Source organism: Otolemur garnettii, unplaced genomic scaffold (assembly GCF_000181295.1).
Source record: "Otolemur garnettii isolate 467f Iridium unplaced genomic scaffold, OtoGar3 scaffold00001, whole genome shotgun sequence".
Lineage (NCBI taxonomy): Eukaryota > Metazoa > Chordata > Mammalia > Primates > Galagidae > Otolemur > Otolemur garnettii.
In genome coordinates, this window is record NW_003852396.1 from 70,775,249 (window position 1) to 70,801,659 (window position 26,411).

A 26,411-nucleotide genomic window follows, 5' to 3' on the forward strand; every position below is an offset into this window, starting at 1 on the left:
AATCAGTGGAGGAAGAGAACCAGATATATAATTTGCTAATTAGCCAAGGAAAAACAATAGAATACAACAGAAAAGAAATACTGAATAAGAAGGAGAGGTTTAAAAAAAAATCACATAAAGGGTGAGACAAATAGGAAGCACAAAATAAGATAGAGCTACAGATTCGAATACATCAGTCATTGTAAGACATATGTATAGACTAAAATATGGAATTAGAAATCACATGGACTCTGACCAACGGAGGCTGGTATTGCTCTACGAACATTTGACATTGACGTTAAGGCAAAAGCATAGTCTGGTAAGCAGGAACACTTCATAATGCTGTACAAGGTTCAATTCCCAAGAAGTATATAACAACTTTAGAGTTGTATGTACCTAAAATTACAGTCTTAAAATTGTACATCAAAAAAGATGACAGAACTACGTGGAGGAATAGAAAAATCCACAGGCCCAGTGCAAAATCTTTACCACATTTTCTCAGTAATGAAAGGAATAGACAGGTTTTTTTAAAGACGGGAGAGACATTTGGCTAATACATTTAACTTAACCAAATGGATACGTGTATAAAGTCCCCTATACCCTGTTGCTTCAGAAGACACATTCTTTTCCATCATTGTCCCCCAGCTACAGCTGGGGCACTGAGGCTCTGGGGAGATGACTGGCTTGATCAGCAAGATGCAATGGAACAAGGTATCCGTTTGAGTCTCCTCTCACCTGAATCACTGATTTTCCAATTCTGGATGGCTCTAAATGTTTCCTACAACCTTTGGTGCGATGACTCTGTCCCCAAAGCCAGATTCCCAAAGCTAACTCAAGGCCCAGGGGACATTGCTGAAGGCTGAGGTCTTACTAAGGAAGGAAGAAAGCAGGAAGCAATGCAGGAAGAAAGCATTGTTGCCTACAGCTGACTGCTTTGCCAGAGAAGGAAGCCCCAGCTGCTGGGTGTGGTTGGCTGGCTGGTCCCAGACACGGTCCAGGAAGCTGCAAGATCCTAGACTAAGTAAACTCTACATCCTTCATCACTGAATACCTTAGACGGTGGGCTTCCCTGGGTGTTAGAGAGGAGGAAAATGCTCTGGGCCTTCATTCAAAATGTTTCTCTCATGCATGGACAGGGAGCACTACAGAAATGGGTGCCTCAAAGGGGCAGAAAGGCCAAGTTCATTCAAACTAAGCTCAGTGGCTGGAAGCTGTCCTGGGCCACCCCAGGAAGCCTTTTTTTCTAGGAAGTTAAATGATCTTGGTAATGGGGCCAGAGAACGGCTGGTTAACTCAGCCAACTTCTCCCCTGAGGGTTACTTCTGCAAGGGTGCCTGGAACCCAAAAGAACCTTCTGTGGGTGAGCGCACTTGTCCCTCTGCTTAGTGATCATTCTGTGGGCATAGCTGGCTGCCTCACCTGCTCTGCCCCTAAATATCCCTCAGCTCTAGGCCTTGGCTAATATGGGACAGCACTGGCTGCCATTTCATATATCTATAATTTGTGCACTGGTAGCAGTTCAAATTAAGAGTTCACAAAAAATGCACTCCGTCAACACAGATTCACTGAACAGCTATCATATTACAGGCACCATGCTAGGTCCTGTGGGTGGAATGGTGATGAGGATGATAAGGAGGAGGACAGTGATGGCTAGCATTTGCTGAGCACTCACTATGTGCCAAGCACCACTGTAGGCACCTAAATTTGCTACCTTACCCAGTCTTCACAGCAGCCCTGTGAGGTAGGTGTTCTAATGATCAATGCTACAGATGAGGACGTGGAGGCTCAGGCAGGTTCAATGTCACACAGAAACTGACAGATGAAACTGGAATCTGGAACCATGCTCTTCATTACAGTGGTTCCCAGGATGAGTAAGACCTGATTCCATCACAAGTCAACAGCAGGGGCAACTTTAAGAAGCAGAAAGCGCAAGTGGAGGAGGGTGGGTAGCAGACTCAGGGTTTTGATGGAGCATTTCAGAGCTCTTTGAGCATGATGGTGTCACATGTGTGGCCTTAGCAGGAAGGCCATAGGACTCCAGATCCCCACGTTGGGCATCAGTCTCCCAGCAACACTTACACAAAGACACAAAGCCCAGCCCGGTGACCACTTCACTGACAGCTGCAGCTAGACTTCCTGGTGCGCCCAAACATTGGCTTACTCACCTGTGAGGACTTGATTCCAACCTGTTTTCCAGCCCTCAGGAAACAGAAGCACATGTGTTTTCTCATCAGGTGCATGAAGGTGCTTCCCCTGCGTCTTTTTCTTCCCAACAAGGAAAGGCATTCTGGTGGGGAGAAATCCTTTCCCAGCAAGTGGTTTTCCTGGAGAGGGGATGGTCCAGGAAAGGCAGCTTTGCTCCTGGACAATACCCTCTGAGATGATAGGAAGTGGGGCCCACCATACTCCCCAGGATCCCAGAGAAGTAGGGCCGGGAGGCCAGAGTGCTTGTTGTTAGCCCCAACAGGAACAAAGGCAAGCAGGTGGGAACACACAAACAGAGGAAGTCTGTGATGAAAAGCAGTGATGGCCCTAGATCCACGGCATGAGAGGGACCCCAAGTCTGGGGATAAGACCAGGAAATTAGTCCTTAGGACCTCAGCCATTAAGACACGACTTATAGGTGAGACAGGCGGGGGGCATCCTGACTATGTGGCATTCTGACCACCGTGGCTAGAAAGAGGTGCCTCTGTGTCAGCAGGAAACAGCCACTGTAGAGGTGTGACTAACAGAGGGGAAGTATGCTTAGTAAACTGTAAAATTCTATACCGTGTTTGTTCACTGTCATTCTCTGTCAAAGCATTAGCCTTGGAAATTGTAACAAGTGGCAAGGCAGATGACGGCATTATGACAAAGAAATAGGAGCACCAATGTGCGTCTGTTGAATTAGAATTATTGGCCGTGGGGAAAGGGTGTAGAATAAAACTCAGCTCAACCTCCTATGATGTGTCAGAACAGCCTGTGGGCATATTAGCGGCCTCGGGTCTCATTCAGAGTCCTGAGGGGCCTCACACACTCCCAAGTGAAGGCCCTGGACAAGCAAACTCTTTTAGCAGATGGGAAACACCTGTTTTATTCATTCTTTTATTCATTCAACCAGTGTTTATTAGATACCTATTATATGCCAGGTCCTGTGATAAAAAGTGTGATTACAACTGTGGTAAACACTATAAAAGAGATATACACAGTGCTATACGGGCCTATAATCAGGACACGTAAGATATATAATCAGCTATATAAGGGTCTATAATCAGGATAACTGAACGAATCTTGTAAAACCAAGGACGTGTTGATAATTAAGTTGAGATCCAAAAATGAGTAGACATTAACTAGATAGAGGGGAATAGGAAAACTAAGCATAACAAACCGTCTGTGCGAAGACTTTGCAATGGACTAGAGAATGGCATATGTATCAGTTAGCTTTTGCTGTGTAACAAGTCACTCCAAAATTAATGGTTTAAAACTATATCAATTTTTTCTAATCCATAATGTTGTGAGTAAGAACTCTGGCTGAGTTCAGCCAAGTGATTCCAACAGTCTGGGTCAGACTGTGGCTGATCCTGGCTTAGACTCATTCACATATCTTCATCAGTAGCCAGATTAGGGAGGAATTGACTGGCCACTGTCTGAGACTCCTTGATTCTGTACCTTAGTGGTCTTTTACTCTCCAGCCAGCTACCTTCGGATTCCTTCACACGGCAGTTGAAGGATTCCAGGAGGCAGCAAGAAAGGACCAGCTCCAAAGGTCAAGCACTTTCATATCTCTGCACTTGCTACTGTCCCACTGACCAAAAAGCAAGGCACGTGGCTAACACCAGAATCAGTGTGGGGGGACACTACCCAACATTGTGGTTATAGGAAAGTGTGAACAAATTGAGGGCTATAACTGCAGCCATCTGCCACCATGCATTCATGGAACTGCCAGAAAACAGGAAGACTAGGGAGTGAAGAGGAGGTAAGCACGGCACAGGATGAAGCTAGAGGTGGCAAGGGCTGGGACATGCAGGGTTTCAAAGAGCTGTAAGAGAGTTTGGTCTTTATCCTACTGGCAGGCAAGCTCTCTGGTTTCTGATTCTGACTTGTGGGCCTGGTCATCATACATGGATCCTTTGAAGGCTCAACTGACCTTGGGGAGCAAGCAAACTTTCTGAGCTTAAGGATCTGAGCATAGACTCTGGTGCATGGTCCAACCCCACAACCCCTGCCCTTAGCCTATACAGCTGTAAATGCCCCAGGCTGCTCCCTAGTCTGGGAACAATCTTCTCACCCTTCTCCACAAGGCCAGTTCCTACCTTCCCATGGCTCAGTGGTGGCACTAACACCTTTGGGAAGCCCTCTCTGACTTCTCTAAGACCCAAGACCAGGGACACATAGAATGCGACCATGAGGCCTAGGGACCATGCCTATGGTTTCATTATAGTAACCTTGGCTTTCCAGAACCAAGCCCTGCCAATGTGGCACAAAACCTTTGTGCTGGCACAGGACTTCACCCATGTTGTACCTATCTTTTTGCCTGTTTGCCTCCCACTAGACTGTGTTTCTTGAAGGAATGCCCATAACCCCAGTGTCTGCACATACTTGAATAAATAAAAGAATGAGCGGACGATTCCATCACTAAACAGGGCTTTCCTTTGAAAGCCCCAGCCAGCCTTTATTAAAGTCTTCTGTCACTGCAGTTGTGATGAGGGGTTCTTTTCAACTAGGTCAGGATCTCTGGTGCCTCCCAGTTCCAATATGAAGCCACCCACCCAGAGGAGAGAAGACTGGAGAGAGGACTGGCTCAGGGAGACAGTCCAAGGCAGGGCAGTCAGAGAGTGAAGACCAAGGAGTTCTTTGGGGACAGTGTCATACTGCCATTTACTGTAACAGGAAAAGGACCAGCTAGCTGTCTCCTCCCACAGTTGGAGCAGGCCTTGTTTGAGTGCTAGAACAGCCAGCCAGAGGCACTAAGTAAGACCCACCTGGGGACTAATGCCATGCAGCCAATTGATTGGTTGACTTCCTCCCCACAGGGTAGAAGCAGCTCCTCTGAACCAGTGGCCAGAAGAGTTCTAACCCTGCCTAGCAGTTCTGACAGAGACTTTTCCAATCCACCTCCTGGTCTTGCAGGATGATGGTATAAATCATGCTGTTTGCCTTTTGCAGAAAAGAAACCTGAAACTCAGGTAGCCCAGGTTTGGACTCATCAGCCATCTTAATGGTCATGGCCAGTCAGATAACAGACTACATTTCCCAGCCTCCTTTGCAGTTAAATGTGGTCATGTGACCAGGCTCTAGCCAATGAGACACTAGTGAGAGTGCCATAGCTATCACTTTAGGTTGGACTCTCACATGGTGGGTATGTGATTTCCTTTCCTGTTTCCCACTACTTGGCAAGCCATCTTGTTCCATATAGCCAAGGGCAACACCACAGAAAGATCGATCAGCATCAACATAGAAAGACCCAGAGTCCCTGATGTCCAGGCATACAACCTGGGAGCCACCATACCAGACCTGAACATCTTATGTCTGTGAGAATGAAAGAAATAGCCTATCTTACCACCTCATACCCATTAGGATGGCTAATTTCAAAAAAAAAAAAGAAGAAGAAGAAAGGAAGAAAATAACAAGTGTTGGTGAGGATGTGGAGAAATTGAAACTTTCAGGCAGTTGGTGGGTAAATGAAATTGTACAGCCACTGTGGAAAATATAGTATGGCCGTTCCTAACACAATTAAAAATAGAATTTCCATATGATTCAGCAATTCCACTTCTGGGTGTATACTCAAAGAATTGAGAATGGATCTCAAGAGATATTTGTCCACCTATGTTCACAGCTACATTATTCACAATAGCTAAAATATGGAACTGAGGAAGGAATGTGGTCTAGCCATATAATGGAACAGTATTCAGCCTTAAAAATGAAGGAAATTTTGACACATGCTACAGCGTGGATGAACCTCGAGGACACAATACTAAGTAAGCCTCTCATAAAAGGACAAATAAGTGTACTGTAGGATTCTACCTATACAAGGCCCCTAGAAAAGTCAAGTTCATAGAGACAGAAAGTAGAATAGTGGCTTCAGGGGCTGAGGGAGAGAGGGAAATAGAGAATTACTGTTTAATGGGTACAAAGTCCCAGTTTTACAAAATGAAAAGAGTTCTGGAGATGAATGGCATGGTACCATATTCTGAATGTATTTAATGAAATATACAATTAAAATGGTTAAGATGGTAAATTTCATATTATGTGTATTTTACCACCATAAAAAAAATTTCCAGAAAAAGGAAATAGCCTGTCTTGATTAAGCTACAGTTAGAGTATTTAGTGTTGCTGCTGATTCTACATCTCCTATCATATATAAAAATAGCCCAGGACGGAGTTCTGATTGTCCAGGACTGCCAGGGCTGCCTAATCACCAGGCAACCTAGTGTCCCAGGACAACAAAGCTGTGACCAGCTATTTTCTTGGAATAAGAGCTGGGAAAGCTTCCTGGAGGAGCCTAGTAGATTGCCAAGGCTGGGAAGGTAAGTAAGCACAGCAGATATTCTGGCAGTGTAGACACCAATAAACCTGTACCAGTTGTTAAAACAGTAAAATACTGCCAGGCACTTGATAAACAGCCACTCCCTAGAGCCACCCCACCCCTTGAATGTTCCCCTTCCCCAGCTATCTTGGTGTCAGACCCACCAACTAAAACTGCAATATCTGGCACACAAGTGGTCCCGGGATCTCACCCTTAGCTCTCGCCATTCAGACTCAGCAAGCCATACCACTTGTGGAAGACTCTGAACATCACCCCTGGCTTTGAGGCACCTACTCTCAACTGCCTGAAGGGAAATCAAACCCTGAACTTGGCATTGAGGGCGATGAGGGTTCTGTAAAGCAGACTTGCATTTCATTCCCACCTCCTCACTGTCCTCCCCAGTGCGCCCAGACCCCACTGAGCCCTGCTCTTGTCTGTCTAGAATGTCCCACAACCACACCCAGAGATTATTGCACTCTTTTATTTACAGAAAACACAGATAAAGCATTTCAATGTTCATTTAGCAAACTGATCCACTCTTTTGTTTTTTTCTTTTTGGCACAAAGAAATATCACAGATGGACCCCAAGATCAATCAAAATCATAAGATTCATCAGTCATCACTGGTCCGGGGGCAGCCACAAGACTCAGACAGACAGACAGCATCACCACAGATTGGAAAAAATAAACAAGGTCCACGTTCACCTCACAGTAAAAACCTGCTCACCGACAGGCAAGGGCGGGCAGGAGGGGGCAGTTTCTCTGCTCTAAGGGGGGTCATGGTCCTCAGGGCAGGAAGCAGGAATGCAGAAGGGATGGACACCATTCATAAATTAGAGAGAAGTGGTCCTTTTGTTCAGATCTTCTTACCTTGTGTAAGTAAGACAGTGCAGAAACTACAATACCCCGACCACTCATCCATTCAAAACTCTTGAGAAGCTGTGTGGCCTCTCCTCGTGGGCCATGTGCGTGTGTGAGAATGTGTGAGTGTGGGGCTTGTAAACATTGTCACCGTCCATGTAGAGACCCAACGTCCATGTGTCTGAATGGGGCGAGGTGGGGCTCATACCCCACTTCCCACGCCCTCTGCCCCAATGATTCCCGTCCAAGACGTAGTGCAAATTTCAGAGACAAAAAGAGGCAGAAAGAAGTGGGGTGGGCAGGGGGCAGGAGGACACAAAGGCGGGGTGGGACAGGGCGGGGGAGATAAGGCAACAGTTAAAAATGGTCCATTTTATCAAAACCAACACCAAGTGCCTCCCACCCTACCCACGGTGCCCGCGTCAGGAGAAAGGGCGGAAGTCCCGCTCCTCCACCAGGCTGACTGAGGGGTTCTTCAGCTCCTCCTCTGAGCTGGCCATCTTGTAGCCCAGCTGGGCCAGCACCTGCTGACAGGCGTTCTGGGCAAAGGCCACAATGTCGTAGGAGAGGCGGAAGCGCCACTTCTCGGCAGTGGCGGCCGAGTTTCTCACGGTGCCATATTTGTGCTTGCCTAAGGTGGGGTCGCCCCTCGTGTTGTTCTGGATCCAGCGAGCCACATGGCTGTCCAAGGGGATGCCCAAGAACCCGTAGATCTCTTCGGTCTTCTTCATGGGGTTCCGGGCCAGGTCCTCATAGCGCACTAACATGTACTTGCCCTTGAGCCAAGGGGGCCGCATGAGGCCGGTGGACACGGAGTTTGAGAAGTCCTCACACACTGTGGTCAGCTGCGTCACATCCAAGTTGTAGGGTTTTCTCCCGGTGCCATACCAGAGCCTCCAGAGCCGGTAGGTGTCGCGGAAGGTCTCGCTGCGCGAAGCCAGAATGCCACGAGGGTCTCGGACCAGCTGGATGACTTTGAGGTTTAACCGAGGATCTTCAACCAGAGCCCGCAAGTCATTAACCTCGGGCACCCTCACTGTCTTGATGGCCACGTGGCTGCGCTCGCGACAGGCCTCAGCAGCCACGGTCAGGTTCAGCAGGCCGCACTTGCGCACGCAGTCTCCCTCCTCCAAGACCAGGTCAGCAGCCCCTGGAGGGTCGCACACAGGCCGGGAGCAGAGGACCCTGCTGGCCCCTCGGCGGAAGATCCTGTCCGTGGTGTGGTTGACCGGCGGAGGCTTGATATAGTTCTCTAGGAAGTAGAGGTCACAGTCATACAGGCTCCGCAGGAGGTCGCGACTGGCACCCAGCATGACCCGCCGGTCGGCCGGGCTCTTGCCCTGGGTGAAGCGGGGGATGAGCGTGTTCTGGACGTGGTAAAGGGGCTCAAACAGGTAGAAGACGTCCAGGTGCTGGTTGAAGAGCTGGCCCACGAAGGAGGAGCCGCTGCGTGTGGTGGCCAGGATGAGGATGTGGGTTTTGCGGGACAGGTTGTAGGCAAAGGTGGGGCCCTCCTCGCACAGCCGCTCCGCCAGCCCGACCTCGGCCAGTCCCGGGCAGGTGTGGAAGGACTTGGCAGTGAAGGTGCGAATGGCGGTGTACTGGATGGCGATGGAGGCCAGGGCAAGGAGGAGGACAGCCTTCCAGGAACATTGCATGGCTGGGCACCTTCATGGGGCTGCTGCTCCACGGCTCCAGGTCTGTGGGCAAAGGCCATGTTCAGGTACCTGGCTTTGGCTTACTGCCTTGGAAGAGCTACCTCCAGGGGACCCAGGGAAATACCCTGCTCCCTGCCCAGTGCTCACACTTGCACCCAGAAGGCCTAAGCAGCTTCTACACCAGACTTCACCACTCTCAGGGGACTCCTGGGAGCTTCAGGGAGCTGAAAAAACACTCCTTGCACCCAGGGTTTAACCTGTAGATGAGTCCAGAGGCCCACTGGGCAAAAAAGCCTCACTCCTCCAACTCCCACACTAAGGGGACACTCCTGCATCAAGCCATGTCCCCCACTGCCCACTACCCCAGCAGCTTGCAGCCCCGTGAGCTAGTGCCCAGTTCCCCAGGTGGTCACCTTTCCTCTGTCCTCTGCCCAACCCTAGGGGGAAGAAGAGCTCATGTTAGCTGCCTCCTTCTGGCCCCTGCACATGGTCAGTCAGTGAGCTACCACCAGGGCCAGGAAAGGGAGACAACCGTGTCGAGTACTCTCCAACTTAGTCCAGATGTGGACTTCTGGGGCTCGTGGAGTCTCTAAGAGTCTCTGAAGCAGACACAGGGGTACAGAAGCCTCCCTTCCAAGACCCAGAATTGATTCCTGGCCACTGGGAGCAAGGCTCCAGGCCTCGGGCCCCGAAGACCCCCACATACACAGAGTGAACTGGCCTGCGGATAAGGAATGGGACCCTGGTTCCTCCAAGCCAGTCCTCAAGAGCCTTCACCCTTAGCCCCTTAGCCCCTCTGGCCATAGAAGGGAGTCTATGGAGGGACCACAGGAAAGCAGGGAAAGGGAAGGGCATGCCATGGGTCCAGGGCAAGGAGCCAGCCTGAGCGTCCTAGTGTCCCCAGGAAAGCCAGCTCAGTTTCCTGGCCCTGAGAGAGGGCTGAGGCTGCTCCCAGAGGGAATGTAGGAGGGCTTGACCACTTACCAAAGAGTGGCTGCTCCAAGCTGGGGAGTCCACAGGTGTCAGTGTCTCCAGGTCAAGCCACAGTCCTGTGACCAGCAGACTACCGGGAGACAGGGAGGGGAGGGGTACACAGGTGGAGGTAGGCTCCCAGTGCCCCGATCCCCACTCTTCCTCTCCCTGTGTCCTATGACCCAGTCTGCCCCTGCCCCAGGCCACGCCATGAGGACCTCGCCTGCTTTCCCAGATCTATCACTGGCTCAGAGTCCTAACCAACCCAGTTCCATCTCTTATTCCCCGAGGTCTCTCCCACTGAGTCGTGCACTGCACACATCCCACTCCCTTCACCTTCCTTGCCCACCCCACCCACATCCTCCTAGTAAGTCAGTCCCTCTGCTCTCATTGGACCAGTAGACAAGGAGGCTGGCATGCTTAAATTCCCACCTAAACAAGAGCTAGTGCCCCAAGTAGGCAGCCTGGCCCAGAGCATGGCCCAGAATGTTCTGCAGTTTAAATCGGTGAAACTATTCTGACCCTTGAAAATTCAACCTGTTCAGTGATTCTTGGGGGGGGGGGGGTAAGCAGAAGTCAGCAAGGGCAGAAGAGCTCACCCCAGGCCTCCAGTTGAAAGGTCAGCTCCAAAGCGACAGCTAGGCGGGGGAATCCTTCTTCCAACCACAGGAAGGCAGGAGACCAGCTACCTGAAACTCAAAGCAAAAGTGGACCAGGGTGCTGACCTGGGTGCTGACCTGACCTGGGTGATGCAGGCATGTTGGAGTTAGAACACCACAATGGCAGCATTGAATCTACTGAGCACTTCCCTCTCCCTGTGCCAGTTCATTTTCTCCTCACGAGAATGTCATGTGGAAGCGGTATCAGCTCGTTTCACAGGTGAGAAGGCCAAGGCGCAGAGGTGGAGTCATTGGCCTGGGTTAACCCCAATCTGGCAGCTTCCCCAGAGCCCAGGCTCTTTCCCTCTGAGGAGATTTGACTTTCTGTTCCTCTAGCTTAAACATACTTGGCCTTCAACTTGCATCTGATTCCTGTCCCCAGCCTACTCGTGCATGAGCAAAAGAGGGACCAAGCACTAGAAGGAGGCAGGTAGAGAACTCTGAGACAGGCGTGTTCTCTCCCTTTACTGTCTCCTCTTGTTGACCTGTTGGTTCCTGGCTGATGGAGTGAACGCATGTGCTTTCTCAATGTCCTTCCCACACCTTCTGTTTGGTGTAACTCCGCTGGAGACAGGGTGAGTAGATCATCCTTTCCCAAACTTGCAATGCTGCCTGGCTACTCACCCAACTTCTAGCACCATGTTATTCCCAATAACCCCCTCTAGAAGGTCAGCATCCTCATTCCCATTTTTCAGACAGAGAAATTGAGACCTGTTTTAATAGGAAATTCCCTTTTTTCCCTATAGGAATGGGTACCAGATTATCAAATGGCAGTAAATAAGGAAAGGGGCACAGTCTAGATTCTTAGGAACTTCTAAATATGATCAGAGAAAAACCACAACGCTGACCACAACCCAACCTTACCCCATGGCAGCAGAAGACACTGGCCTCCATCCCCGGGGCTGGCCCAGGAACCCAGGCAGAAGGCTTCTCTGCTCTAAACCTGACTCCCCTAAAAATTGCAGACTGGCTCTGCTCAAGTGCCATAAGACAAATGGGAATGCCCTTAAACAAAGAGGAAATGCCATCAATAGAGTGCTGGGCATTATCTGTGGGTTGTTTAGGAGTCCATTCTCTAGCAGCAGTGCCCTTCCACTTGGAGGCACTTCCTTTGTGGTTATTCACAGACATCCATGAGATATCCGGTTTCCAGGCACTGCTCTAGGCACTCTGAGTAAAGTAACGTGAGAGCAGGCAAGCACCTGCTGGGCAGTCACGGTGTTCCTCCCAGGTGTAGGCATTAGCTCATCTCACTCTCCTGCCAATGCTATGAGGCTACACTGTCACAACCCCATTTTACAGATGAGGATGCGGAGGCTCCTCAAGGTTTAATAACGTCTCCAAGCTCACACCCCTAATGAGGTGTAGAGGTAGGTTCCAGCCCAGGCAATGTGCTATGAAAGTCCATGTTCAAATACTCCTCCCTGATTCATCCCCTGTTTCCACTCATGTTCTACCCTCTTTGGTCCCCACCAAGACTGGAAATAGAACCCTTAAAGAGTCTCACTGAATTCAAGGATTCCAGTTCCAAAACTGGAATTCACCCTAGGGATTTCTTTCAAGAGGAGCATCTTGCCATCTTGGTGGGGAAGGGATCACTGAAGTGTCTGCCCCCCCCCACCAGAGAAACTTTAGGCCAAGGAGAGAAGCTGCTGCTTTGCCAACAAATCAGAAGTAACCGGGATGGCTCAATGTTACAGATCCCTAAGACAGTGAGATGCAGCTTCACCAGGTACAGCCTCGGTATCAAGAAGGGGAACGTGTTTGAAGGCCCAGCCACAGACCATCCCTGCCAGTCCCTGGGAGGGCAAAGCCAGGGCATGGGAACGGGAAGATAGGGGAAGTGAGGACCTTCTAGAAATACTCCCTTCTCTCCTGCCAACCTGGCAGAGCCAGGCTCAGGACTGGCCAAGCTTGCTTGGTATGCTGGAGGCATCTGCCCTGGAAACCAGAGGCCTTGGGGCCAGATCCTGTTGTTCCCAAGAGAGGGTTGGCCACTACAAAAAGATTTCTCAAAGTCCTGTTCCTCCAAGCCTGAGTGTGGCTTCCAGGGCCCCTCTTTGGGCTTCTAGAAGCCCCTGGCATGGCCTTCCTCCACCTCTGGTTAGTCAAAACCCAAGCAAACCTTGGACACAAGAGCCCAGAATCAATCATTTCTGCTGGAAGGCAAGGGAGCTAATGAACACTCACTCAAAGCAGAAAGCTCAGCATTCACTATCATTCAACCTCAGTTTTAGGCACAGAGTGGAAGCAGAGAACAACTCTAGAACTATGATTCACAGCTGAGAGCTCACGCCCTGAACCACGCCGATGGATCTGTCACTCAGCAGGTGTTATGGACCTGTGTGACTTACAAGCTATCTCTAAGCCTCAGTTGCTCCAAAGTGTGTATAACCTTAGACATGGTGGTAAGAATCAAAGGACTTAAAGCACTTAGTCGATGCCAGGCATGTAGACATGACACAGCTCTGGTACCAGCCCCAGTGCTCCCAGGTCAACCACTCACTGGCAGTGAGACCTTGGCTAGATTATTTAATCTTTTCTGGCCTCTGTTTCCTCACCTACAAAATGGGATAATTATAACAAAACTGTTATGAGAGCTAATTAGCTAACACAGTGCCCGGCAGTACATGTTGGTTAAGATCATCATCATAAAATGTCTGATTTGGTTTTTGTCTTGGGGAAGTGCCTAAGAACAAATCATCCCAGAGTCCACAGGTTCTGACTCCCTTTTTACACCCCCCCCGCCCTCCCCCACACACACCCACACACACCCACACACCTTTTTCCAAGCTGAGCCACGCCCCCCCCGTGGCTTTCCTGCTGCCCTCTAGTGGCCACATCCTGCAGTGCAGCCACCTAGTCCCGCACCGGCTGTGCTGAGAATTCCCGGGCTGTTGGCTGCAGATTCACCAGGATGCAGCCAGCGGGAGGTGATGTTGCAGGATGCAGTGAGATGTGATGATGGCACGCCCACCCTGGCTGCGGCCTCTGTTCTGCGCACCCCCACTTCCTCAGCCGCACACCAAGAGGCAAGCAGCAACAGGCTGCCGCACCAACACCCCTCCCTGGGGCAGGGGGCCCCTTCTCCCTCTCCAATTCCACTCTAGCAGGGAAGGAATACAGAACTGAATGTCACTGATGAACAGCCCACAGCTTCTGCCTTTCCCTAGCTGGGTGACCTTGGACTCACCCTCAATCTCTCTTTGCCTCGGTTATCCCATAGATTCAGTGACTGTAGGGCCTTGAAGGTCTGACGGCTGGAGTTTTCCAAATCCAAGAAGGCCCTGTATTCCACTCAGGGTCAGTAGGGGCCACCCTCACTCATGGCAGACAGGGGGACCCTCCATGGGGAGTAGAAAAAGCCCAGGCATCTTCTAAGAAGATAATAGGGCTGGGCATCACTGACCTCAACTCAGCCTGAGCTGTGGCTATCCCAGAGGGCCCCCAAACCACGGGCTCTGCCCTCTGCTGAGTTAGGCCCCCACCTCCTGCTTTGCAGAAATCCCATAAAATCCAGAATAGCAGCTCTTTATCTTTTCTGGACCATAGACCCCTTAGAACTACAGTCCCTCTTCCCAGAAAATCCCATTCATGTCCACAATTTTACACATGCAATTGAGAAGTTTCCTGGACTTCCAGTAGCCCACACATGGGCCTCCCTTCCCTTCCTTGGATGTTTAACCCCTTCATCATTAGCATTCCTCCCATTATCCAATATATATTATTAAGTAAAAAAAACCTAAGGGCCAGGCACAGTGACTCATATCTATAATCCTAGTACTTTGGGAGGCTGAGAGAGAAGGATTGCTGAAGGCCAGGAGTTCAAGATCAGTCTGGGCAACATAAGACCCCATCTCTACAAAAAAAAAAAATATATTAAGTGGGCATGGTGGGGCGCCTATGTAGTCCCACCTACATGGGAGGCTGAGACAAGAGGATCACTTGAGCCCAGGAGTTTGAGGCTGCTGTGAGCTATGATGATGCCACTGCACTCTTGTCTGAGCAACAGAGAGAGACTTTGTCTCAAAAAAACCCAAAAAACAAAAACTAGAGGCAGGAAACACATGTGTAATAGTATGTCACAATTTCTGATTTTATAAAAGAGGATGTACGTATATATTTGTATATATCATAACCAACCACTGCAAGAACCTGCACTGAACTGGTAACTCCCCAGAAGGAAGCAGAGTTTAGAAGACCAGGTGGGAGGAAGACACAGCTTACACTGAATTTTTTTACTCAGTTTATTAACTTCTGGGACAGAGTGAAGCCACCACTAGAGAGGTGACTGATGATAGAGTAGGGGTGTGAACACCAGCCCTCACACTGCACAGTGCCTCCCATCCCATCCATCCCCAGGGCACTGCCAGCCATCCTTCCCCTCCTGCCTTTCCAAGGCTCCAGGATTGAAGTCATTGCTTTTCTACCAGAATGGCTCTCTGCTCAGGTGGGCCAGTAAGGACAAAAGTCAGCAGGGGACTACTGAGACAGAGCAGGAGCAGAGAAGAGCCAGGCTTCAAAGGGGCCTGAGGCTGTGCAAGCAGCTAAGGCCTGAGTTAGGGAAATGACTCCTCTCCCAGCCTTTTCTCCCTAAAAAGTTTGTGAAATCATGGAGGAGGGGGAAGAAAATCAGAGAGGAAAAAAAACAAACAAACAAACCCTGAGTATCATATTTCTGCCCAAACTGAACCAGGATGGGGGAGCCCTAAGGTTCTGTGGTCCCAAGAACTGGAGCAAGCGGCAAGTGAACTGGGAAGGCAGAGAGGAGCTGGCAAATAGACCTCTAGGATGGAGACTGCAGAGAGGAAATGCTTAATCCCTGGCTCCGGTGTAGCCAGTACTGATCCACCATAAATGTTTGTTTAGTTAAGGCTAAAACACATTAAATAACAAGGTGGGGTTTTTTTCCCCCCTCAGGAAAATGAGGTGATGAAAATGAAGCAAGGAGAAAACAAGAGTATAAAAATCTGAAAGAACCAGAGGCTAAGTTAGTGTACAAGAGTCAGGCCATTTGTGGACTGCTCATATGGGTTAGAGCTCCCTGGCAGCCAGTGGGAAAAAAGCATTTCATTTACACATTTCACAGGACCCATGAGATAAAGATTAAAGCATTTGCTCAAGAGTGGTATGGCTATTCCTGACACTGAATCTAGTGCAAAATTTCTCCTGAGAGGTCTCCTACAGAGCCTTCATGTGTACCACCGTGAGCCATGTCCCCAAAGACAAGTTTCACAGGGCTCTATCCGAGAGCATCCTTCCATGTGAGCAGTATGGCAACATATAATTCAGCCAGCCCCATCATTCCAGGGGGGTGATCTGATGGGGTCTGGACTCAGCCTCTGTAGTCTGGGTCAGTTCAGGGGTGACTGGCGGGACCAGTGCTTCTCTCTGAGGTTGTGCCCACTTCAACATGAAACACTGTAAAGTCTATGGACCTTCTCCCCAAAATATGCACCAACACAAACCTAGTGTTTGTGGACAATCTCTAGAGTTCCTGGGTTCTGCAACCCATCCATGGGCCCCACAGGCAATACCACTACATACTTCGGCACTCTAGTGGGGACACATTTTCACAGTCATGGGTTCCAGGGCAAGCACCCAGAGAGAGACCGATCCATTGACTTTTCACAGTCACCAGAGCTGCCTGGCTGCCTCTTATGAGGTCCTGTGTCTTCACAGAAGACCATTCCCATGTCCACATGTGACACATATGTGTACTTCAAGCCTCCTTGGGAAGTTACCCACCGACATTCAGGAAGGCAGTCTGGACACCCCAGCTGTGTAGGGCATTTGAATGCTGCTGCTCTTGCTTTGTATCTATGAGACCTTAAGCAAGGCACTTAACCTCTGCTGGCCTCAATTTGTCCTTATGTGTGAAATGAGAAGAGAGATCACAGAATCCTTCAAAGATCTCAGTTGAAAGACACAATGGACGCCCATGGTTTAACGCAGAACTGGGCACAGAGCAGGCGTTCATTAAATAAGAACCATGAGCATGACTTTTAGGGGCTATCTAAAAAAGTTAAAAAAGCACACTGGCCTGGTTTAAAAAGTTGAAACAGACACAACAGCCTCTTCCCCTGGCTGGGACCCTCACTGTTCCGGCTGCAGAGACCTGGCACAAGGTGAGAGGGGCAGCTCCCAGTCCTGCCCTGGGCCTAGCCGGGGGGGTGGGGGGGAAGCATCTCAGGCTGACCCAAGAGAAAAGTTTTCCCCAGCTGTGGGGAGAGTGACTGACCTCCTGGCCACAGCACAAGGCCCCAGTGTGCTGGGCTCCTCTCAGGGGAGGGATGAGTCAGAAGGCCCTGGTTCCCTGTCTCAGGCTGGTCCTACCACAGCCTGGCCTGCAGGGAGGCGGGACTCTTCTGCCCCGACACTGGGCGGAAAAGCCCGGGTTTCCTGTCCCCCCACCACCCACCCAGCAGCCACAGCTAGAGTCGGAAGAGTACCGAGGCCCCACCTCCTGGATACCGGGACTGCGGCCTATCCTCCCTGCTTCAAGGATGGGAAAACATCAACTGGCCTGGAACATAGGCAACTGCTGCCCACTGGGCTAGGAGAGGATGCCGTCTGTCCCTGGATCCCAGAGCCTCTGGTCTTGGCCACCTGCACACAAGGCCCAACTGGCCCCATGGGGACAAGAGCTGGAGTGGGAAATGGATGGGAGCCTGAGACTCACCTGAGCCTTAAGGCTACAACATGAGACAGAGGGGGCTGCAGAAATCACAGAGCAGACTCCCATCAGGGGACACTTGTTACAGGCAGGTGCCATTGCCACCTCTCACAAATGAGGAGCGGTGAGACTTGAGCAAGTGGGGGAACCTGTCTAGCATGTGCAGCTAGTCCAGGGTGCGGCCAGGATTTAAACTCAGCTAGAGAGGAGCAGGAAGCACCATGGGCTAGGTGGCCACAGGAGCCAGGGCACACTGATGCCAGTCTTGAGCTCACCCTCCAACACCAACAATGCCTCATCCATTACTATTGACCACCTCTGAGGACCAGCCCCTGGGGTGTCAGCTGCTGGAAACAGGGACTGCCTATGGCCCTTCCTGCGGGTTCCCCTGGCACATCAATGGGTCTGTGCCATCTCACCAATTTCCAGGGGGGTTCTCCCTGTCCACTGGATGACAATAAGGAAGACTGTCATAAATGAGTGTACACAGGGGACAGCAGTACCTGATAGGCAGCAGCCAAAATACACTCTGCTCCCCATGCAGAGCTCTGGTCTGGGATAAGCAAGGAGGTGGATGTTTTGAGTGGTTTTACAACCACAGAGCCTAGGAATGCCCAAATCCTATGCAGCCAAGACGACACCAGACAATGTCTTCATTACCATCTAGCCTGAAATAGTCTGGAACAGGGCAGAGGGCTTGGGCTCAAGGCCCAGATAAAGGCTCCCTGCTCCCTAAGCTTATCGCCAGCCCACAGCTTGAGCCAAGGATGCCCCTGTGCTGGCATGCCGGCACAGCTCCCCCTGCTGCCCCTCTGTCTCCTGGAAGAGAAGCCCGATGAAGAGCCACACTCAACCCACGGGGCATGCAGCCAATCAGTGAGTGTCTCTACCCAGCACTGACCTCCAGGGTGAAAGGTAACAGCCCAGCACCATGGCACGAACCTTTCACACGTCACCTCATTTGATCCTCCCCACAATCCTGTGGGTAAGGACTACATCTGTATCCATTTCCAAAGGTGAGGGTCCAAGGCTCAGAGAGGTTAAAAGACTTGCTCACACAGCTCGAAACTGACAGGGTACAGAACTGAATGCAAGCTGTGGGGGTCACCTATGAGGTGCACATGAAAGTGAGGGCCTCACTTCTCCAAAGCTCCCCCTGAAGGCTTACCTTCCCTTCCCACTCTGACCTCCCAAAATGTCTGAACCACCCCCAGTGAGCTCTCTTGACCCTTTCTATGCGCCTTAAAAGGTTAGGATTGGCATAACAAAGGATGAAATCCAGACCCTAGGTCCTGGGCAGCCCCAAGTACTCAGGTAAGAGGAAGTCACACCCATCTCAGGGCCAGGGAGGGGCTTAAATAAGATGTGCACCTAAATCTCTTTGCATAGTGACTAGTATGTAGTAATCTCTCAATTAATGGTAACTGAGAATGTCAGCTCATCTATCTGTGGTTTTCATCTGTCCTGCAGAATCCTTGAAATCTCAGGCCCTCCCCCCAGCTCTCTCCTATCCCTCCTTCCCCAGTGCCCAGCATGTAGGCCCCAGCACACTTCAGGGACTCAGTGGGTCCTAAACAATGCATTGATAACACCAGAGACTCTGGGAAAAAGAAGGAGTCCTGCCTTCTCCTCCATCCTTGAGAATTCATCACTGCCAGCATTCCCAACAATTCCCAGCCCACAGCCTTCCCGCTCTAATCAAGGAGCAAACACAAAGAAGGAATCTCTAAACATTTAGAAAACGCGGGAACCCTGTGCCCCACGCGGCACTGTGGGGATTTATAAAGAACAAATCATGCCTGACAAACTTGATAGCTTTCTTGATAGAATTACAAGACTGGTAGATGAAGGCAACACAGGCAGGGTAATATATCTTGATTTTTAGCAAAGCATTTGATACAGCGCCTCGAGTAATCTTACAAAATTAATTCAAACAGACTTGGCCCTAAGCACTTGTCATGAGGCCTAATAGCAGGAGGGGGCAGGTCCCAAGGGTCCCTGGTGGAGGAGGCAAGCCCAGGGGAAGGTGCCGGAGGGCAGCAAGTCTGGGAGTGGGGGCGGGGCTGCCAGGACCCCACACACACACACTGGGTCAGATCTTATCTAACATCTTCATTAATGATCCTGAGAGAAGGAGTAAACAGTCCTTTAATGAAATTTGCAGAGGATATTAAATTGGAAGGTGTTGTGAACACCAATGAGGACAGCAAAGCGGTCCAGAGAGATGTAGAGGGAAGAACCTTGGTAGAAACCTGAGAACTAGAGGGGGCGGGGTATGCTGGGCAGCAGCTGGGGCCGCCTGGAGAACTGAGGAAGAAGGAAGAGCATCCCCAGGACTGGTGTGGAGCTGGGAGAGGCCATAGCTAGCTTGGGTTCTGGTCACACAGGCAAGCCCCAGGAATCTCGGTTTTTCCATCTGTAAAATAGAAGGAAGGGCCAACAGATAACGGATGCTTTGCAGTGCTGACAGCTGGCTGTGACGGGAGGGACTTCAGGTAACTTGAAACTGAAGCCCACCTTACAGGAGGGGAGGTGGAAAGTATGACATGAGGAGGCTGCATTGAGAGAGAAAGGCTAGTGAGGGGGACTCAGGCTGAGCCACCACTGGCACCTAGAATCTGCCTGGGCTGTACTCCCCAGTGCGGCTGGGGCTGGCACTGCTGGGGTAAGCCCCTCACCCTGCTCCTGCAGGTGGGACAGATCAGCTGGTGCTCAGGCTAGAGCCCCAAGTTCATCCAGACTTGAAGGGCATATCAGGAACACTAGGGCAATAGAGGCTTAAACTTAGGGAGAGGAGCAGGGCAGGGTCTTTAGCTTTCTGGATTATTCCCAATTCCTTTCTGGTCAATCATCATGAGAGAGCTGCTTCTCCAACCAGATGAACCAGCCTCTACAGGGAGGATGGCCTGCCCTACCCAATCCCTTCTCTTTGCCTGGACCTCTTCTCTCTCCTCTGTCCCAATTCCAAGGGGATTCCCCCTGGGGGCTGAGACAGGAAGCTGCCTGTCCATCTGGCCTTGGAATATTTATTCCCACCAGGCTGCTGGACAGGTAGGGTCTAAAGAAGAGCAAGGCCCTCTAACGTCACGCCTGGCCTGTGGCAACCTGAAACATACACTCTGCAGGAAGAAATGGATGGCTGGTTCCTGGGGTGGGGTGCACCAGAACTGCTAGGGAGAGGCTCTTTGAAAAGCAGGAGATAGGCCAGCCCAGCTAGATGTCAGGACCACCTACTGAGACACAGGGGAAGGCATCAAGTGAACATGCTGGGGGACTTTCTTCCAATCCCCTGACTTAATAATAGTGACACTATGAATATTCACTGCTCTTTGAAGTGTGTTCCATATCATAACACTTTTGACCTTCACAACGCCCCTATCAGGGAGGTGTTCATATTTTCCTCATTTTTCGGAGGAGGAAACTGAGTCATTGACAGGTAGCCATAAGCTTTGGTGCCTAGCCAGAAGGTCCACGTGAGAAGCAGCAGCCTGTCACCCCCGAGCAGCTGAGCAGCTCCCAATGAGGGGAGCTCAGTGGGTAGGAGAGGCAGCCCCTCTTATAAGGGAAGCCAGAGCTTTGCCCACCCTCATCTTCCCCACCAAAGGGAGTTGATCCAACTCCCGCCACACTTGTGGAGCCTGATTTTACTATATGTTTCCTTTCTCCCCCACCGAAGCCTTGCTACATCGAGTCCTCTGAACAAGTCTGTTTCCATGGAAACCATACAGTGACTCAGGGCTTCGGGACCTTCTCTGAACCAGATTATGAATATCAAATGCTCCCTCCCCACACAGATGCAGAGTGGAGTTGGGAAAGTAAAGAGAGATCCACAGTGAGCAAGAGAGGGAGAGAGGGCGCAAGGGTGGGGGGGGCAAGGGGAAGTCCAGGAGGGCATGAACTTGACCCCAGGTGAAGGCCTGACACGCCCGCCTCCCCATCCAGTGGAGCAAGTCATACACCTCCTTCCTCCTGTGATGCAGCCAGACACACATCCCTGTATCAGCGTCACCCTTCCTGGGGAGCTAGGGCCCTGTAGACAAGGGGGGCCAGGGAGGTTGGGTAAGGGGAATCTACACTCCTCCTCTGAATAGTGGCCTGAGAATAGCAGAGAGGGGGGAAGCTGTCTGTGAGAGGAGCTTAACTTCAGCTGCCAAGGAGGAAACCTTGGGCCATAAGCATTGCAACTATTCAGCAAAGAGGGAAATTTGGATTTTAGGGATGGATTATGCTTCCGTTTGGAGATGAGGAATCCAGAGGGTGTTAAGTGAAAGGGGAGGGGGGTAGCTGGATATGCTCTCAAAGACCCAGCAGAGTTGGGGGGATAATTAACATACACTTCCTCTCACCTGCACCCCTTCTCTCCACACCTCACCACCAGTGGCCTGAGGCTGCTCCTGGTCAGGATCACAGGCAGAAGCAGGAAAATGAAAGCCTTACAGGGCCAGGCTCCTGGGCTCCCGCAGGGGTCTGAGGCCCAAGGACAAATCCACCCCCTCTTTTCCCCAGCAGCTCCCTAAAGACCCAGGAGGGAGGAGAATGGACTAGGTTGGAAGCTTGATACCTCCCTGGTGAATCCAATGTGTGAGTCATGAGGAAGAAAGCACTTTGAAAAAGAAATAGGGTCATCACGAAGCCTGTTAAGTGTCCCTGCCTGCTGAGGGCAGGAGCCTGGAAACGCCTGCCTTAGGTAAGGTCTGGGCTGAAACACCCTAGCCCTACCTGGAGGGGCTGGAGAACCTCTGAAGGTAGGTGCCTGGCACCTTGGCCCCCACTGGCTCACCTCTCACATGCCTCTGGCTTAGCAAGGCTGCTACCTCCCCTGCCAGGGTGCCGGCCTCCTGACCCAATCTTGCCCCTAGCTCCTACCACCCAGCCGTCCAGAAGAAGTTGGGCTGAATTTCTGTCCTTGACTGGACATCCATCTCCCCTGCCCCAGCCTCCACCTCTCTGCCAATGGCCTAAGCCCATCCTCTGGCACCTGGACCTTATAAGCGACCCTTCTTAGGAAAGCCCTGCTTACGGGCAGTTCTTAAGTCCATCAGGAAGAAACCAGCACAGAACCAAAGAGCCTAATGCTGGGAAATGGCAGGCCCCGGATGGGGGGAGGAGGCACATCTGAAATCAGGCCAAGGTGCCACCCTAGGAGGACCTTCGGGTCTTACCTTCCTCAGGTAGCTTGGCCTTTTAACTCCTAGAATCTCAGCTAGGGCTACTCTGGGCCGTTGCTATTAAGGCAAGCACTGGGTCCCTGGAGCCTGGGAGGGGCTCCTCCCCGTTCCCACCCAGAGAAGAGCAAGAGGGCTGTTCTGGCTTCCCGTGAGGGACTCTGCACCATCCGGCCGCTATGGCCCCACAGGGACCCAGCTCATTGCACGCAGCGTCATGGGTGCGCGTGCTGGGCCCGGGCTGGGAGCAAGGAAACAGGGGAAGGCCCCCCACCTCTAGCTGCAACCCGGGTTGGGAAAGTTGGTGCGAACGCGGGGACCTCGGGGTCCCAAGGCACCTCACCAGCCCCGAGACCGGCAGGCTGTGGGACGGTGAGCCTGAGCAACCCCCAAGTGCGCTCCTCAGCGGAGGGGAGCGGGGCGCCTCGGGGGCCGCCGAGCTTCTCAAGTTTGCTTCCCTACTCGAATGGGGGCGGGGTGGACTTGGGTGATCACGGTACTTACCAGCCACCAGCCCCGGCAGCCCCGTCTTGCGCCCAACATGCTGCTGTCCCCCGCCACCACTACATCTCCGCGCACCGCCGGCAGGGACTGTCCCCGGGCGAAGGGGCGTCTCCCACCGCGCCCGCGCCCCTCCCAACTGCTGCGGCGGAGTGTCTGTTCCCGCCCGCCCCGGGCCCTCCGGGTCCGGCCAATACCTGGTCGGGGGCGCGCCGGGAGCCGCTGCAGCGCCCAGCGCCGGCTCCATCCTCGGGTCTGGAGTCAGGCTCGCCGGGGGCCCGCGGGTGGCGGCGGCGGCAGAGGCGGCGGCATCCTCCGCCTCCCGCGCCCTCCTCCTCGGCCTCCCTCCTCCCTTCTCTTCCTCCGCCTCCGCGCGCCCCTCACGGGCCCCTCTTCATGGCCCGGGGGCGCGAGCCCGGGCCGGCTCGATCAACAGAGTGTTCTCCCGGGCAGAGTGCGGGACCCGGGGCTGGGGCGCCGGGACCCGAGGGACGCCGGGCCAGGGGCCGGGACCCAGAGCGCCGCAGCCCCGGGCGCCGGAGGAGAGCAGCAGCCGCAGGCGCCGGAGCCTCACAGAGCGCCTGCCGGCGTCCCCGAGCCGATAGCAGCGGCGGTGGCAGCAGCGGTTTCAGCGCCGAGCGAGCGGCGGGCGCTGCGGTCCCGGCTCCACCCCCGAGCCGCCCGCCCCTTCTCTTCCCCACCCCTCCAGCGCGCGCCCTCCGCCCCCCGCGCCTCCCTGGCCGCCCGCGCTCCGGACGCCCCCTCCGCAGGCCGGCTCCGGGGCCAGCCCCACCCACCAGCCGGGGAGGCCACGCCCACTCCAGGCTCGGGGAGGCCAGCGGGCAAGGGCAAGGCTGCCCCTGGCACCTCTTTTCATTTCACTTAGCTTTCCTCCTCCCCCCCAACCTCCGAGGACGCTGCTTACTGGGCCGCTTAAGCCTTTCTCCTGAGCGCCCCCTCCCCCGAAGTCCGGCCGGAGCCCCAGCCTGGCCCTTGGCCCAGCTGTCCTCTACCTCTTCCCCAGCCAGAGCGTGAAGAGGGACTCCAGAACCCGAGCCAACCACCTTTCAGTGCCAGTACCCCAACTCATACCCCAGCCCATCCTCCTGCCCAGCTTCTGTACTTCCCTATGTGGAAATGAATCATTTGCCCCTGTTCCAGTTGTCCCTCCTGAGGGAGGGCCGGGCTTAGTGGGGCACTGGAGTGGATTTGCTGGTGGACTGTCTTCTAGGCCACCCTCCAACCCGCCCACCCTCTTGCCCCCACACTGTCTCTGGGCTCCTGGGTGGATCTCTGGAGCCACTGCTGCCCCTCCGTATGAAGGACTAGCCTCACAGCTGGCACACAGAGCACCTTGTTCCTTCATTCTCTGCACAAATATTGACCCAGCATCTCTTGCAGGCCAGGCCTGTATGGCCACCAGGGACAGTCTGTAGCAAGACAAACGGACCCCTGGCCTCTCAGAGTGATGTGGAAAGGAGCAGGGTAAACAGGCAATACCCTGGAATCAGTGGCCCCTGGCTGGAGAGGACATCAGGGAATCCCAGCTCTGCCACCATGTCTGACCGCTACCAAGGCTGACCACCTAGGACCTGTTTTCTTATCTGGAGAATGGATAGGTGGTTTGGCTGGCTGAACCTCTGGTTCCTCAGTTCTGACCAAATGATTACCTTCTGAAGTAGAGGACAGTCAGCTTCCATCTCCACACATCTCTGAAATCTCCCACAACTTCTGAGTCCCAACTATTGCCTCTCCATCATGCCTGAGCAGGCGGTGGAGAGCAGGGGACGGCTTGAAAATTCCAGGCATGCTGGGAAACACCCTCTCCTAGGTATGAAAAGGCAGCAGCTGCTTCCATTCCACACAGCAGCAGAGTGGTTAGCGCAGGGTGGGAGGACCCTGCCAGGTGTTTGCCGTGTGACCTTGTGTGAGTGACCGCAGCCTCTCTGGCTCAGTCTCCTCATTCAGAAGATGGAGTTACTAGTCCTCACCTCATCATGGGGCTGTGGTAAACACAAGGTAGTAAATGAATGTAAAGCACTGGGCACAGTTCTGGCACAGGGTAAGTTCTTAATAGTTGAGCAGTATTATTATTGCTACTGACTGGTTGGTAGCCAAGAACAAACATTTGCACACTCACTGAGAGGAGATTGTGACAGCGCTCCTTCTCTGGAGGACTCAGGACTTGGATCATTAACAAAGTATCTCTCTCCACCCAGGACCAGATGGTGTGAAGGCCCCTGCCCTCAAGGGTCCCACTAGACCAAATGGTCATTTATCTTGGTCACAATTGCAAATTCATAATTCTTAACTCTTCTCCCCATCCCGTGAAGCTGGAGTGTCCAACATCACCTTCCAATGCCTTCTGCAGCCGCAGCAACCTGCCCTCAGAACTGCCCACAGCAGCCAGGATGGCATGGCCAGCCCCCAGTCCTGACTTCAAGGTGACCAGAACTGTGTCCTCACCTGCCTCACCCCCATCCCCACCCCAGGAGTGGCAGATTTCTGGGATGCCTAATAAGAGTGCTGACCTTCCAGAAGCAAGGGCTTTGTGTTTCAAAATCTCAATTGTCCCTCCGTAGAAAACAGAGCGAGCTCCAATAGCCCTGGGCTGAGCCATCAGAACCTTCTCTTTCACCCAGAACTAATCCCTCCCCAAGTTTCCCTGACAAGAATAGTCAGGGTTTAGAAAACACTTTCTCTTTCTTGCACTCTCAGATCCAGCGCCTCATTTTTCAAATTCTGGTGTATTTCGGGTAGAGAGGAGGGAAAAGTACATCTGGCTGACATGAAAAGATTGGTGTGGTTGTAATGTAAAGACGGAGTGGAAGTTGGAATTTTTTTTGAAGAACATTTAAACTCTAAAAATAGACAAAAGACCCGGTCTTAGGAACACTAGGATTCTGTTTTCAGTTTCCCGCATCTCCCACATGGCAAGCATGGGAGTTTCTTGAGCACCGATGGTATGTGCTGCCCTGTGGCAGGTGCCGGTGCCGGTGCCGGTGCCGTAGGGGGAAAAGAGGGGGAGAAAACAGAAGCAAATTCCTTGTAATCAAGGCAGTTGGGTCCCTCACAATGAAGCCCCAAAGAAAAGTTGCTGAAAATGTAATTGAACACAAAATAATGTAACCTCAGAAGTCAGAGAAAGATGGAGCCTTGGAGGGTCATTTAGGGAGAGCTGCCTGGAGGAAGTGGCAGTTGAACTGAGGCTTGAGAGGTGGATAGAACGTAAACAGGCAAAAGAGCAGGACAGCCTGCAAGAAGAAACAGTAGCTGATTGGGGCTTATTTGTGGGATAATAGGGAGATTAATATTCAGGGCTAATGTCTGAGGTCTCACTGTGTGCCAGGCACGGTGCTGTTTGCTTTGTGTGGATTATTTCATTTAATATCGAAACACCTGATGGTATTGTCATTCCCATTTAATATCAAAACAC

At 52.1% G+C, this 26,411-nt stretch overlaps 1 protein-coding gene across 2 annotated transcripts; it reads right to left on the reverse strand.

Annotated features, from left to right (window-relative positions):
- Positions 1 to 6,951: 6,951 nt before the first annotated feature.
- Positions 6,952 to 23,190, reverse strand: CHST1 (carbohydrate sulfotransferase 1). 2 transcript variants are annotated; one of them, XM_003781257.2, is made up of 4 exons: positions 23,173 to 23,190; positions 10,574 to 10,663; positions 9,987 to 10,065; positions 6,952 to 9,044 (listed from the first exon to the last, which is right to left on the reverse strand). In XM_003781257.2, exon 4 carries the CDS (start codon positions 9,000 to 9,002, stop codon positions 7,767 to 7,769), a length of 1,236 nt encoding a protein of 411 aa, XP_003781305.1. In that variant the 5' UTR covers positions 9,003 to 9,044; positions 9,987 to 10,065; positions 10,574 to 10,663; positions 23,173 to 23,190; the 3' UTR covers positions 6,952 to 7,766. The 2 variants fall into 2 exon arrangements, with proteins under 2 accessions (XP_003781305.1, XP_023365210.1); XM_023509442.1 differs by lacking the exon at positions 23,173 to 23,190 and having other exon boundaries at positions 10,574 to 11,171.
- Positions 23,191 to 26,411: the final 3,221 nt, after the last annotated feature.